The sequence below is a fragment of the Tupaia chinensis genome, unplaced genomic scaffold (assembly GCF_000334495.1).
Source record: "Tupaia chinensis unplaced genomic scaffold, TupChi_1.0 Scaffold000316_1, whole genome shotgun sequence".
In the NCBI taxonomy this organism is placed as follows: Eukaryota; Metazoa; Chordata; class Mammalia; order Scandentia; family Tupaiidae; genus Tupaia; species Tupaia belangeri.
In genome coordinates, this window is record NW_006159809.1 from 9,121,084 (window position 1) to 9,135,208 (window position 14,125).

The window sequence follows — 14,125 nt, forward strand, 5'->3', positions numbered from 1 at the left end:
AATAATACAACTGCTTTTGAAAAGACAATGTGAGGAAAGACAATGTGAGGAACTAATTATAATTAACTTCCGTACAAGAACTTCAAATGTAGAGCAATTGGCAGGTTGCACACTTGATTCTAATTAGCTCCTTCCTGGAGCACTTGCTTACATGGCACTTCGTAAACTATGCATGTCTGAGGCCAGCTGAATGGGACCAGGGGAAAACTGCTCAGGGACAAAAAGCATTCCTAGACAGGAGCCAAATTAGGCAAGGCCAATTAAATGTTGATTTTCCTATTGCACAGGATAATCTCCCAAAATATTTAATTAGGAAATTTTATAAACAGTCTATATCGAAAAGGAAGCAGAATAATAAATACAGATAATGTCAATGGTGCCATGTGGCACTCCACACAGCAGGTGACTTCTGTGTTTCAGAACAGAGGCTGTAAATTCAGTGACATAAGTACATGCTAAGTTACAAATATATGGTTGGCCTGAGTGTTCGGGTGACATTAGGGAGCAGTTTCATGTTGAACTGGAAAGTGTACATGCTTCTTTCAAAGGGAAGTTATTTAGTCCTCAATAATCGTTGTCTTGAGAAAAATACAGACCTAGTGTTGTTAGATCTGATTTTTCAAGATAAGATAAAAATATACATTTTTAGGTAAAATTAGATTTTTAAATGTCAGCAATGAATTTAGTTTCAAAAATGCAATGTGCATCAAAAAGAATATATACAGACCACATAGGGGCTAGTAACAGATGGCCGCTGTTCCTCTGCTTACGTAATTGTATGGGTGGAGACCTCAGATAGATCATCTACTCCATTGTGAGAAAGCTCTGGTTGTAAAAGTTGCAAGGGTTAAGCCAAATCTGCCTCTTTGAATTCCCCCTCAGTCTCCCCAGTGGTCCCCTGAAGCTACATATAATAAACTAATAATTCCTTTCTAACTGGGAATCATCCAAATATCTGAAGACGGTCTTGTGAACATTCCAATTCTTTGTATAAGTCTCTGAGGTCACTTCAGGCTTTTCTCATTCCATAAGCATCTCATTAGCGCTCCCACCTCTCTTTGAAAAGCCCTCTGTTAAGAGTGCTTACTGCATGGTTCTGTAATTTATTTGAACATCTGATTATCTAAAAGAGTGGTCTGAGAGTTTCATGGGAGTTGGGAGCAAGCCTTATGCATTTTTGTATACATATCTTTTCATATTGCTTAGTACATAGTAGATGCCAAGAGTGAATGGGAAGAAGAAAAGAAGGAAAAGGAAGAAAATTAAAAGAGAAGGGAGGGAAAATGAAAATGAGCAAGAAAGGAAGGAAGGAAAACAAATTAAGTTAGTTAATAATATATCAATAGTTTCCAGATCCATTACCTCTTCTATGGACATGTCTTTGTCAATCTTAAAATGTCAAATTTGGAATTATGGTCTGAATGTGTGCTGACAGGACTATAGTTTTCTTGATGGGCACTGGATGGCTATTGATGCACTCCAAAGACTGTATCATTATTTTATTTTTTTGGTCTTAGGCATTCTTATTGGCTACCATGATAGCTATGATTGTCCTTGTCCTCCCCCTCTCCCCACTATGAACTATTACTAAGTCAGATTTTTTAACCTGCTAGTTGTGTGACATTGGCTATCTGAACCTAAATTCAACACTTTTTAATTTGTCCCATAAAATGCCACCTTGTTATTTGCAGCCCTACTCGTAAAGACCTGTACTGGATTTTGATTTTGTAGTTCCACCCAGTGCATTACCTCGCTGTCTCTCTAAAAGCTCAGACTGTAGCCTCTTCTGGTGTCAAGTTGGTGGAGAGGGCCAGCTGAGGTCATTGTCTTGGGGGAATGCAATCATCAGTATGGAGTGACTGGAGCAAGACAGGCCTGGGTGGAGCTTCACAACAGGGGCTGCTCTGGGGCCCACAGAAGGGACATAATTCACAGAGAATGAGAGGGAGGGGCTGAGAGGAAAGGGTTTTGATGAACCTTCTTCAAAGATCTGCCTAGGGCTGGGTCTCACCATTATACTTTAAGAATGTGAACAATCAGATATTTCTTTGTTTGCTTTATTTCCTACACACATTGATTTAATTAATCATCTTACAGATACTCTGAACTCTATCAATGTCTTCTCCAATTTTCTTTTAGTGGAGAAACAAACAGGCATGCTTTTCTCATCTAGATATGACGTTATCAGCACCAGAATTCTGACATTGACCCTTAATTCTCATTAAAATGATGATGGGACTGGCTCTAGGCATATGGGTAGCTTGCTGTTCAAGATAATCCAGATCCCACATGGTGACCACAGTTCTAATCCCCTGCCCACATGCCTGAAACACCAGGCACATATGTAATGACCAGGATTGTATGAGCTGAAAAACTGGAAGAAGGGCATCAAGGCATGACCAGGCCTTGAGGAGGGTATTTTCTATGTCTCTCTTATGTGTGCACATGTACTCTATCACAAATGGGGGAAATTTTTTAAAATGATGCTAATTACAATGCCACTTCATTTTGCTCAACAGTTTATGTTTTTCAAAGCATTTTTATGTAAATCCCTGGATCCTCGAAACAACCTGATAAAAATCACAGAGGAGGGACCAGCAGATGGAGTAATGGTTATGTTGCTGGATTCCCACATAGTCAACCGCGGTTAAAATCCAGATCTGGCGACTTAAACTCATGCTGGGCATATGTGCATGCATGCCCAAAGTCCTGAGAATGGAGGGATTACAGCGTGGCCATCCCTTCTGGGAGGTGATTTTTCGCTTTCTGTCTCTTTGGCTAGCTCATGTGCCCTGTAGCAAAAATCTGTCTAAAGAGAAAGAAAGAAAAGAGATAATCACAGAGGAAATAAGCCCAGCTCTAGCCAAAGGGCATTCATAGCCATGAACAATGAAATGGGCTCCAGCTCTTCATGAAAGCCCAGCTGATTTCAGTAAAGGATCAGTCACAGACCTTCAAGAAATCCATGGAGGCACCTTCCTATGTGAGGTATCTTGTGGAAGTTTCATTTTCTTCTTAGGAATGTTATTTTGTAATCAGCATTTTCTAAACCCTCGTGATTCTGTTGGGTTGTTGGAAAGTCATGATGCATTTTTGCAAAGAAAACCAGAAAAAATACATCATTACTTTTTCGACAACTTAATAATTTAAGAGAGGTGGGCACTTACTTTTTTCAAAGCCTAGAAGTAGTTTTGATCTACTTTTAGTCTTGTGTCTTGTATTAATTTTTTTTTAATGAGACAAAAAGGAGTATGAATTACACTATTTACTCTGATACCAAAAACCACTGTGTCTGTAAAAACTGCAATATTATACCTAAGCCAGAGATTTTTAAAATATTTAAAGAATGATTCCTTATGCTGGATTTATTAGAGATTTATTGATTTTATTGGTTCCACCAAAGAAATAACCCTTGGAATAATTTGTCAGTTGCATGCTTTAATTTGTTTTTGTATTTTTTAACATTATATTTTACTTGGTTTTTAAAAAAATTCTTATCTGGGGCCAGCAGGTCGTGTGATGGTTAAGGCGCTGGATTCTCACATGGACAACTATGGTTCAAGTTCCAGATCTGGAGGCTTGCTTTCCCACTTTCTCTCTGGTCAAATTAAACAAAATAAGAATAATAATAAATAAAATATAAAAGCTAATTCTTTAAAAATGTCTTTTCTTTCTTTCTTTCTTTTTTCTTTTTTTTAACTTTCTTAAGAGAGATTTTTGCTATAGTATGTGTGAATTTGCCAGAGAGACAGAGACAGACAGAAAGAGAAAGTAAGAAATCACTCCCCAGGGGGAATGACCACACCACAATCCCTTTTCCTCCATTCTCCTTTCCGGATTTTGGGCACGCACGCACATGCACCCAGTATGAGTTTTAAGCCACTTCAACTGTTTCGACTATGCGGGAGTCCTAGCAATGTAATCATTATGCCATCTACTGGTCTCATCTTATTTGATTCTTAATTCATTTATTTTCCTTTTTCATGTGATAAGAAACATACTAAAATCTATGAATTTGCAAGAAACAGATCATGTGGATCCTGGTACTTCTGTGCCATATTTGTTAAGTTTATATATGTGGTGTTTTGATTAACTAGTCACCAAATAGTTTGTTAACAATTTATATAAGTATTTTGTTGTTATGTATGTATATATGTAAATAGGTATTTATGTATATGTATTGGATTGTCAGAACAGTCATGACACATTCTTGCATAGTAAAACATTGAAAAATACATCATGACTTTTCCGATCACACATAATTAGTCATTTATTACTAAAAACATTATATATTTACATACATACTTCTGTACTTTTTATTTTTAAATGCCAGAGGGTACAAGAGAGAGACAAAGAAAGAGAAAGCATCCCCCAATGGAGGCCTAGTCTCACCATCACCCCTTTTCCTCCAACTCTCTCATCCTTCATGGTCCTGAGCATACAGATCTGGGACTTGAACTCTGGTCAGACATGTGAGATCCCATGTCCTCTCCACCGTGCTTAACTTGTGTTATAAGGCTAGCCCCATACATCTATATTTAATGTTTTCTGTTGGCATAGATTATTCAGTGCATCTAAGTCCTTGTCAATTCTTTCATCTAAAACACAGTTAAGAAACTGGAATAAAATCCTCAAGGAATTATCTCATTTACACCAATAATATATGCCATAAATACTGAAATGTATAGTGTTTGAAAGGCCTTTAAGTTCTTCTTTGTATGCTTATTGTCTTATCAGGGTTGCCTGATATATTTTCTGTTGGTAAATTAGTAACTGGCACTTAGTATTTATGGGAACTAGAAGGGTCATTATCAACAGCAAGTTCTTAACAGTGAAAGATGTAAGTTCATGGAAGACAGAGACACAGAGAGTTTGTCCTTCTTACATGTACAGCAGCTGACACAGTGCCTGGGACACAGTAGGTGCTTAACAACACTTTTTAAGTGAAGGAAAAAGAGATGGAAAACCCAACAGGAATTTAGGAGAGGAGTCAGCATGACTGAAGTTTTAGGCAGTCTGTTAAAAGACAAATTAAGTGCAAAACCCCAGTTTTTATCAGTTAGAGAAAAATATTGTGACTCAAAGAAGGCCGATTCTTGGTATAAATAGAGAATTCATGTATTAATGACAAAACTATGATGGCCTTTTACCATTCTGTGAGGACTAGTGGACTGAGCAATTAAGATAAACAGTATTTATACAGAAAGGCCAGCCACAGCTAAATATTGATATACATATCAGCATTTCAGGGTGGACTATGGTCATTGTGATCTGTAGGGCTACCATGAGGATGAAGGGTGCCTCCACTTCCATCCAGAGGCAGGGTGGTGGTGCTTTAGTATACATTACTGATGTGGGAATCCAGTATTTATGTAACTCCCTTCTAATTAGGTTCCACTAAAGGAGAGGACTTGAACAGAATTACTCAAACTTTTCAAACAAATGACATGTTGCTTTTTTTTTTCTTTTATAACTAGAAAAAAATAAAGTTGGGAATTTCTACTTGTCTTTTCACCTTCCCTCCTCCTGCCCCACCTCCTCCAACACTCCCACTAATGAAATAAACATACGATTTGCACTCAAAATGCCATCATTTATGAAAGCAGCTAAACATTTAATTTCAACTTACCTCCTGCACATATGGTGGATGGCTCAGCTGCTAGAATTTCAATGCAGGACTTCTTCAAAATCTAGAAGGAGAGGAAATAAAAAAGTCAGTGCACAGCTTATTTTTGTCAAAAGAGAGAATTAGGATTTTGCTCCTAGCTATCGAGACAGAGACAGGAAGGTTCAAGAACATTAGGTTCCAGTAGGTGTAGAGGGAGGACATTTTTCTTAGTATCATCAATGCCAAATATTTAATGAACCTAATTGTGTTAGATGCTGGGTAACTTAAAAGTCGTAAGAATTATTCATCCATTTGTTCTTTAGACAGGTAATTATTGAGCCTGTGACATGGCAACCCTAGTTTTGTAGAGGTCTGACATAGAGTTGTGGAAATGAGATTTACATTTGAAATGATCAATGACAGTGGCCGGTCATATTAGATAGGTGCAAAGATAAAGGGGCAGACTGTAAGAACTATGGAGTCCATGGGGGACATGGGGGCAGGTACACTAGGAAGGGCATCATGGAAGAGATGGGGGCTGAGGGTAGGACTCAAATGGAGGGGTGGGTTAGAGGAGGGTTAGGGTTCACATATGGAAAGGCATGGGCAAAGGTGAGTTAATACATAGAAGTACATAGACCTTTTTAACTGGAACAAAGAGAGCTTGAAAAGTAGGTAGATAAAGCTGGAAAGACTGGATGGAGATGCCCAACTCTCCATAGACATTGCATAGTCAGATTATTCAGAGTTCCTTTTTTGTTAGAAAAATCTGAAAAGATGTGGGAAGTCTTCGAAGGCTGCTTGCTGTGCCTCACTCTTTTTTTATTTTTTATTTTTTTACTTTTAAGAGGTGTTTGCTATAGGATGTGTGTGCTAGCCAGAAAGACAGAAAGAGACAGAGAGACAAAAAGTGAGAAATCACCCCCTCAGGGGGAATGGCCATGCCACAATCCCTTCTCCATTCTTCTCTCGGGATCTTGGGCACGTACGCACATGCGCCCAGCATGAGTTTAAGCCATCGGGTCCGGGACTTGAACCGTGGTCGACTACATGAGAGTCCAGTGATGTAGCCGTTATGCCAACTGCTGGTTCCATGTTCCTCACTCTTAAGGAGGACCTCTGAACCTTGCTTAAATGGAAATGGACTCTTCTTTGCAAATGAGTTCTGGAGGGTTGAATAGAGAATCTAACAGAACTCCATGACTGCCCAGGGAACTAATGATAGAGATTTCCTCTGCCCAGAGCAGGGTATCTGACTGGTAGAGTCTAAGCTCCTCTCTACCATTTATACAGGGACTTCAAAAAGTCTGTGGAAGGATGGAATTAAAGTACATGTTTATTTTGGTTCAAAAAATGGTTGAAATTCATGCATAGTTTTTTCCACAGTCACATTTCCATGAACTTTCTGAAGACATCGTGTGTAATTCCTGGCTCCTGTCAAATACTGATTCTAACATTTGAATCGAGAGTTTTAAACAAGTATAGAAAATACAGGTAATTTACAAACCAAATGCAGTATCTCTGCTCTGGCCTTACTTAATTTGGAATTTGAGTTTGTTTAGAGGTCGAAGGAAACAATTTCTCTATTTATGAAAGTGGTATTTGTTAAAGCAACTAATGATGTAATTATAAAATTTAAAGAACATAAAAGAGGAAAGCATCTTTTAACATTGGGAAACTCCCATTTATTTCTACTGATATATTATTTATATTTGCTTCTTTGTTCCAGCTTAAGTGATAAAAGATACAGTCAACTATGATGGAGTTAGGAGGCAAGTTAAAGGTAAAATAAGGAGACGATGAAGGAAAAAGTAGGAATAACAGAAAAATATGCCACGAGGAGTTTATTTCCTTGCTTGGAATGATCTTAATTCCAAGCTTTCTAGTAGTAAATGAAAAAGACAGACAATATTTATGAACTTCTCAATCTAGGAAAATATAAACAAACTGGTTTCTCAGAAGAGCTAATATTTACCCAATCCAGAGAGAAATCTGGGAGTCCTCATAGAGAAGCATTGTGGAAGGAAATGAACAAACATGCTTAAGAAAATCTCTACCTGAGGTAGACATGACAGAATATTAAAATTTACTCATTGAACACGATGCTACTGTAATCATATATTTTACGTAACTATACCTAAAAGTCATAAATAGCGGTATTTCTCTCTTTGACAATTCTAAAATTCAGATTTTCTAGCTACTTTTTCTTCATTCGCTCTACAGTTTCATGGCATTTTCATACTTTGAGCCTCTGATTTGTTTCAGCTTCCTCCTGATCCTGCAGTTGGAAGTACTTTGCTCCTTCAGGTTTGGCCTTCTGTCCTTGGACTCTGGCTTACACGGCCATCTTCCTCACCCCAAACACAGGTACAGCCTCAGTTCCTCACTGGTCCCTGAGCCAGTCCTGACTACAGCAGGAAGCCAGTGTTCTGATTCCCAGATCTCTTGTGCATCTCTGTTTCACTCAGTGGTCCTCACTCACCGGGGTCTGGGAACCTGTTGTCAATAAAGCTCTTGCTTCTCTTTCATTGTCATTCTGAGTTGGGAACAGGGACCCCCAGGATATACCCAGGCACCTGTGTTTCCCTGCTGGCTTCCCCATCCTCCCCTTTCCTATGGCTGATCTAATCTCTCTGGATTTTTATGCATGTAGTAATGTCCTAGAACTGGAACTGCTAGGATTCTGGTACACAGTGACTCACATTCTGGGTGATGATTGCCCCCTCCTTCCCATTTGCTGCCACTGGACTCTTCCTCCCTCCTGAGTCACCTCAGGTAGTAGTTGCCATGACTGAGGAAGACAGCCACCCCCTGACATGTCCTCAGATACAAGTCTCCAAACATGACACATGTGAAGAAAAAGAGCTAACTCAGAGGGAGAGCAGTATTAAATAGTTGCATTAAAACAACATGAAGCTATTTTTCGATGTTTTAAATAAAATTCCTCAGGCATTTGATATCTCTTAATAAATCATTTTATCACCCACAACTGCAGATTTCAAAATAGTTCAAGAATAAAAATGAAATTATTAGACCTACCATTTCCCCATTCCCCAAAACACATACATAAAATTTCCACCCAGCTAAGTTCTGGAGTTTGGACCAGCATTTTGAACCAGTTCTAATCCTTGACCAGGGATCCATTGGTAAAGGAAACTCTAGTGAGTCTTTGACCACAAAGACACACTAACAGGGTTTGTCATAGTAAACACATGCTGTCCTATTCTCTCAAAGTGTCTGCAATTAGCTGGTAAATCTAAGAAGTGTATAAAGGGCCAAAAAATGTCAGCCAAGCACTGTGATTCAGTCCAGTAAAAACACAGCTTTCCCAATCTTAACTTAAAACATCTGGAAGGGATTCAGGAGAGCCAATGGAATAAAATTTATCAGTGAGGGGGATGGGCAGGATTTGTCTGAGATTGTGGCTCTTATTAGTTTGCAAGGTCTGGTTTCAAAAGGTAGGAAATCACAATGCACAAAGTGGATTTGGGGATTCCCTTGGTGATTAGCAGCACAGACTGTGTGGTAATCAGTCTGTCTGAACTGTAGCAGACAGCAGATCACCTTGGAGATTGGGGTTGCACCTGTGTTTGTGGGTGGGGAGCTGAGGGTTCCTCCTCAGCCTAGGCCATGGTTGCCCTGGAGGAGGTGTAGACACAACTGGGGAATCACTGAAAGGAAATCACTAAAAGGAGTAGAAGGGACTCACACAGGGTTAGGGTGATGTAAGAGGCTTTGAGGTGGGGGTATAATTGGTCTGTAGAGAAAACCAAGCTGAGACTACTAATGTCTCAAGCATAATCCCGGAAGGAAAGTTGGGCCTTGGTCCTGGTTCTGTACTTAACCTGACCTTAACAAATCTTTTAACTTTATGGAATTCAATTTCAGAAAGCAGTTTAACATACTGAGTAATAGATTGGAATCTGGAATCAAATTGCTTGGGTCAACTCATTTGAGAGCAGCATGACTTTGGGCAAGTTCTATAAACTGAGTTTCTGTTTGTTCATCTATAAAAGTGCCACGACAATAATACCTACCTGAAGTACTAGCATGAAGTTGTGTTAGGAAGATGAAATGAAATCATGGAAGAAGAGCCATAGCACAGTCCCTAGAACCATAAATCTTCAACTAATGGTACCTATTGCTATCAAGAACTTAGGCTCTGGAGACAGATAAGCTAGATTTATGTTTAATTCCAAGCCCCATCACTTTGTAAACATGTGGACTTGGACAAGTTATTAAAACTCTGAATCTCAGTATTTTTCTTCTGTAAAATGGGATCAGAAAACACTAGCGTCAAAGGGTTAGATGGTGGTTAAGTGAAATAACAGGCATGAATACAGAGATATTTAGTTTGTAAAATCAATTAGACTTAGATGGTAAAATTAATATTGGATTGGAGAGTGAGAGAGAGAGAGAGATCAAGGCAAACGAAAGAGGCTTTTGTCTTATAGATAGAAGTACACAGAGATGACTGACCGATAATTAGTTAACAAATCTTGGGCCACCAAGCAGCATATGTATGTCATGAAAATAAGGTAAGACATGTGCTCAGAATGGTCTGAGCAATAAAGCACTTAGGACAGTGTCTGACACAGAGCAATGAAAGCGTAGTATCGCTTTTGTCATTACTAGCAGTGTTGGTACTACTCCTGGGCAATGAGTGTAATTCATATGTGCTTCTCTCCTGTCACCCACCACTGGCCTCCTGCTTGATCATATTTGCTGAAAAAGAACCAAGGTTAATACTGTTTTGCTGCCAGCTTTTGGACACATTTCAAAGAGAGAATAGATGGGAAAACGTGTTTGAAATCTATTAAGAACTAAATAAATGCAACATGTTACTGTTAGGGTTACTTTTGCACACCTCCTTGGATTATTGGGGGAGTAAGGGAGGCAGCAGATGTAAAAGAACTTTGCCAAGTTACAAGTGCTGTTTAATATATTTAAAGTGAAATCCATTGTGGACCAATCCAAGTTGTGTATAACAGTTTATTTTTTTGGGTTCTAAAAATATAACATCCTTTGTCATAAAGTTCTCAGCTTCTGCAGAGGTTTCTCAAGGATCTTTAAAGAATTGTGAATATTTGTGCAGAGTGACTAGGAACCCCTCCCTTAACATAGGCATTCCTTTTTTTCCCCCCTAATTGTTCTGCCTTCTTCTCCAATAAACAACCAATCTTTATTTATTTGGCCATTTCCTGTTGGAGCAATATTTTGGAGTTAGTGATGGATCAGCCTCTTTGCTTCTACAGTTTTTTTTTTTTTCTATTTTTGGAGAGGTTTTGGCTATAGGGTGCGTGTGCACGCCAGAAAGACAGAGAGAGACAGAGAGACAGAAAGAGAGAAATCACCCCCCAGGGGGGATGGCCACGCCGCAATCCCTTCTCCTCCATTCTCCTCCCGGGATCTTGGGCACGCACGCAAACACACCCGGCGCGAGTTTAAGCCGAGTCCAAGACTCCTACGTGGGAGTCCACCGACATAGGCATTACGCTAACTGCTGGTCTCTGCTTCTACACATTTTTGAGAATACTTTCAGCATACTTTCCTTTGTGTTTTGTTTGTTGTGAAGGGTGCATTCTAGTTTTAAGATATATGGAGTTTGAAGTAGGCTGGCCCAAGGGTGGGTAACTGTCTAATGACCAATTATATCTGTCTAGTTCTCTAAGACAAAAACCTAGCTGACTTCTTTAAACTCTCTCTTTCTGTCACTCTTCAAACTTTGACCAGTGAAATCTCTCAGTATCTACCCTACATTTGAATATAAACTACTAACCTTCAGAGGACATAACATAGTTTATAACTACATATTTATTTTGTTTATTTTAAAATAATTATTTAATTTATCATCATTATTATTTTCTTTCTTAAAAGAATTATTTTATTTAACTTTATTATTTATTTATCTATTTATTTATTTCAATTTGACCAGGGAGCAACAGAGTATGAGAGAGAGAGAGAGATAGAAAGGCAAGTGAGAAAGCAAGCTGCTGCCAGGTCTGGGACTTGAACCATGGTCATCTATGTGAGTGTCCAGTGCCTTAACCACCACACCACCTGCTGGCCCCCATTATTATATTTTTAAATTTGCTACAGGGAATGCATGCTCACCAGACACACACACACACACACACACAGAGAGAGAGAGAGAGAGAGAGAGAGAGAGAGAGAGAGAGAGAGAGAGAGAGAGAGAGAGAGAGAGAGAGAGAGAGAGAGAGAGAGAGAGAGAGAGAGAGAGAGAGAGAGAGAGAGAAAGCACGTCCGGTACTCCAACCACAGTCAGACGATGGAAGTCTAACACTTTAACCACCATGCCACCTGCTGGCTCACTATGTATTTATTTTGTGGATTGTCTGGTCGTTGTCTTCTCTTCCAGGACAGACTGAACTCATTTTACCCATTACTATATTCACTAACCTGGCACATAGTAGGAATTAAATATTTGTTAGATAAATGAATAAGAACATCAACACTTTCTGCATGGCTTCATAAACTGGCCTTATAGAAATATTAGTCTCCTTTTTCCTCTCTAAGGCTAATCTGAGTGTCTTCTGACCCTGAGCTTACAAGGCTACATTCTGTATCTCCAAACAGTTCCCTCTTATTAAGCATCACCACCTTTGGGTTTCAGAAAGCCTACTTCTACATCTTCTGAGAATTGTTACTCCTTTTATGAGAGAAAGCAAGTGTGATAAGAAAAGAGAGAGAAAGTGAAAGAAAGAGGGAGGGAGGCACCTGACAGGATCTGGTCATGCCCATGATCCCCTTCCCCCAGCATTCTGACTTGTCAGGGTCTTAAGTCTACACACCCCAATGGTGTTTCAGGTTGACTTGGGATCAGAATCATGTGGTTTCCAGAACTGCAGATCAGTACCCCACAGCCTGTGCTACAGTGCCTGGGTCTTCATTTAAAAAAAAATTTTTTTTTTAAACAATAATGTTGTAGATGTATCAGGTGTTGGTAAAGTCATGACGTATTTTTCTATGCAAAAATTAGTCATGACTTTTCCAACGACTTAGTATCATTTCCCCCTGTCTAAGACCTAGGCTGAGCTGGTTTGTCAAAGCCTCGAACCATTTACTTGGGATAAAAGCAGAGGTCTGTGTTTGGCAGGTGGGACTCAGACTCCCACAAAAGGGGATACCTACATGATTACAGCCAATGGCAGAAATCATGCTGGATGTGCCTGAGGATCATGCTTTTAGAAATAGCCAGGCAGCTTGGGACGTATGACTGGCTCACACAAGCCTTCAGGACTGTCAATGTTGCCTCCAAAAAATCTGAAATGATTTCATCTCTAATACATTAAGACAAAGTTTAAAACAAAAATAGTCACCTTTTCTCATTAAATTCCACTCCACATTCTTAAATCAGCAGGCAGACCATTGTTACAATGGACATTATCCTCTATCCATGGCAGTTCTACAAAATGTGACTTTAAAAAAAAATGAAATATTATACACACATCTTTCTGGGATTCAAATGTGATTTTATATATATTGACACATTATCCAAATAAATACCTTTGCAGGTATGAAACATGTATTTAAGGAATTTTTGAATTTTAAATGATAGAGCTTATCTTCAAAAGATGCAAAAATTTTTGTCTGAGGGAGAACGCCCAGTTTGCTAAGTAAACACTACTCTTCTCTTTTAGTTTCACATTCAATGAGAATCTGGAATGAAGGGGTATAGGACAAGTAAGGTATTGAAACTGAGAAAATTCATTTTTTCCCACTAAACCACTTTCCTCTCATGTTTTCAGAAGGAAAGCTCACAGAACTATGAACTCTAAAACGTGGTTGATTTAGTAAGAAGAGCTTGTTGACTTTCTGCAAGTTGGTGAAGTGAGTGGCCTCTTGGGGAGCTGATTTTTCTAGAATTCTTCTGTTGCTTTTTATAATAGGCCTTACCAGATTCCAAGCTATAGAGGGGGAAGCTGCAAGAGGAGTGGGAGTGATTTGAGCATTAGCCTCTCCACAATCTTTGTAGCTTCTTCAAGCAAGGGGAATTTTTATTGCATTTGGGCTTTTAAATAAGCCGAATAGAAATAATAGCTTAGGAGAAATGGCTGGGCTGCAAAAATCTGAGTATAATTAATAACTGCTGAGGCAAACTATTTTTTTAAAAAGGATTTTTCTGCTCATTACAGTAACTACAATTGATTCTATTTATGTTTCATGTCCAGGCCTACTCATGTGAATGGCGCCCCAAATGCCGTCTTTTATAGATGCAATCTTGAAGAGAGGGTGGGGAAGGACTGAGGGAATTTTATAAGAAATAGCCACAAAACTGCCCATTTGGCATGCAGTGTAGGTCTTCCACAGGTCAGGAATGCTATATGGTCCTCTGGGCTGCTTTATAAATAATAAATAGGCAAGGCATGGTGCTAGACACCATGGGAAATAGGACACATGGGACAGTGTCTGTGATTACACTTCGCATCTGACCGGAGGAATGGCGTATAGTGGAAAAGATCTAAGTGCCCAGCATGTGGTTCAGCCGTTGATGCT

At 39.1% G+C, this 14,125-nt stretch overlaps 1 protein-coding gene across 1 annotated transcript in view; it reads right to left on the minus strand.

The window, feature by feature from the left end:
* The window catches only part of ANTXR1 (ANTXR cell adhesion molecule 1), a 269,361-nt gene that overhangs the window by 177,157 nt on the left and 78,079 nt on the right, over nucleotides 1-14,125 (minus strand). The window contains 1 exon segment of the mRNA XM_027772987.1: nucleotides 5,630-5,690. Within this exon segment, the coding sequence (XP_027628788.1) occupies nucleotides 5,630-5,690 (61 nt within the window).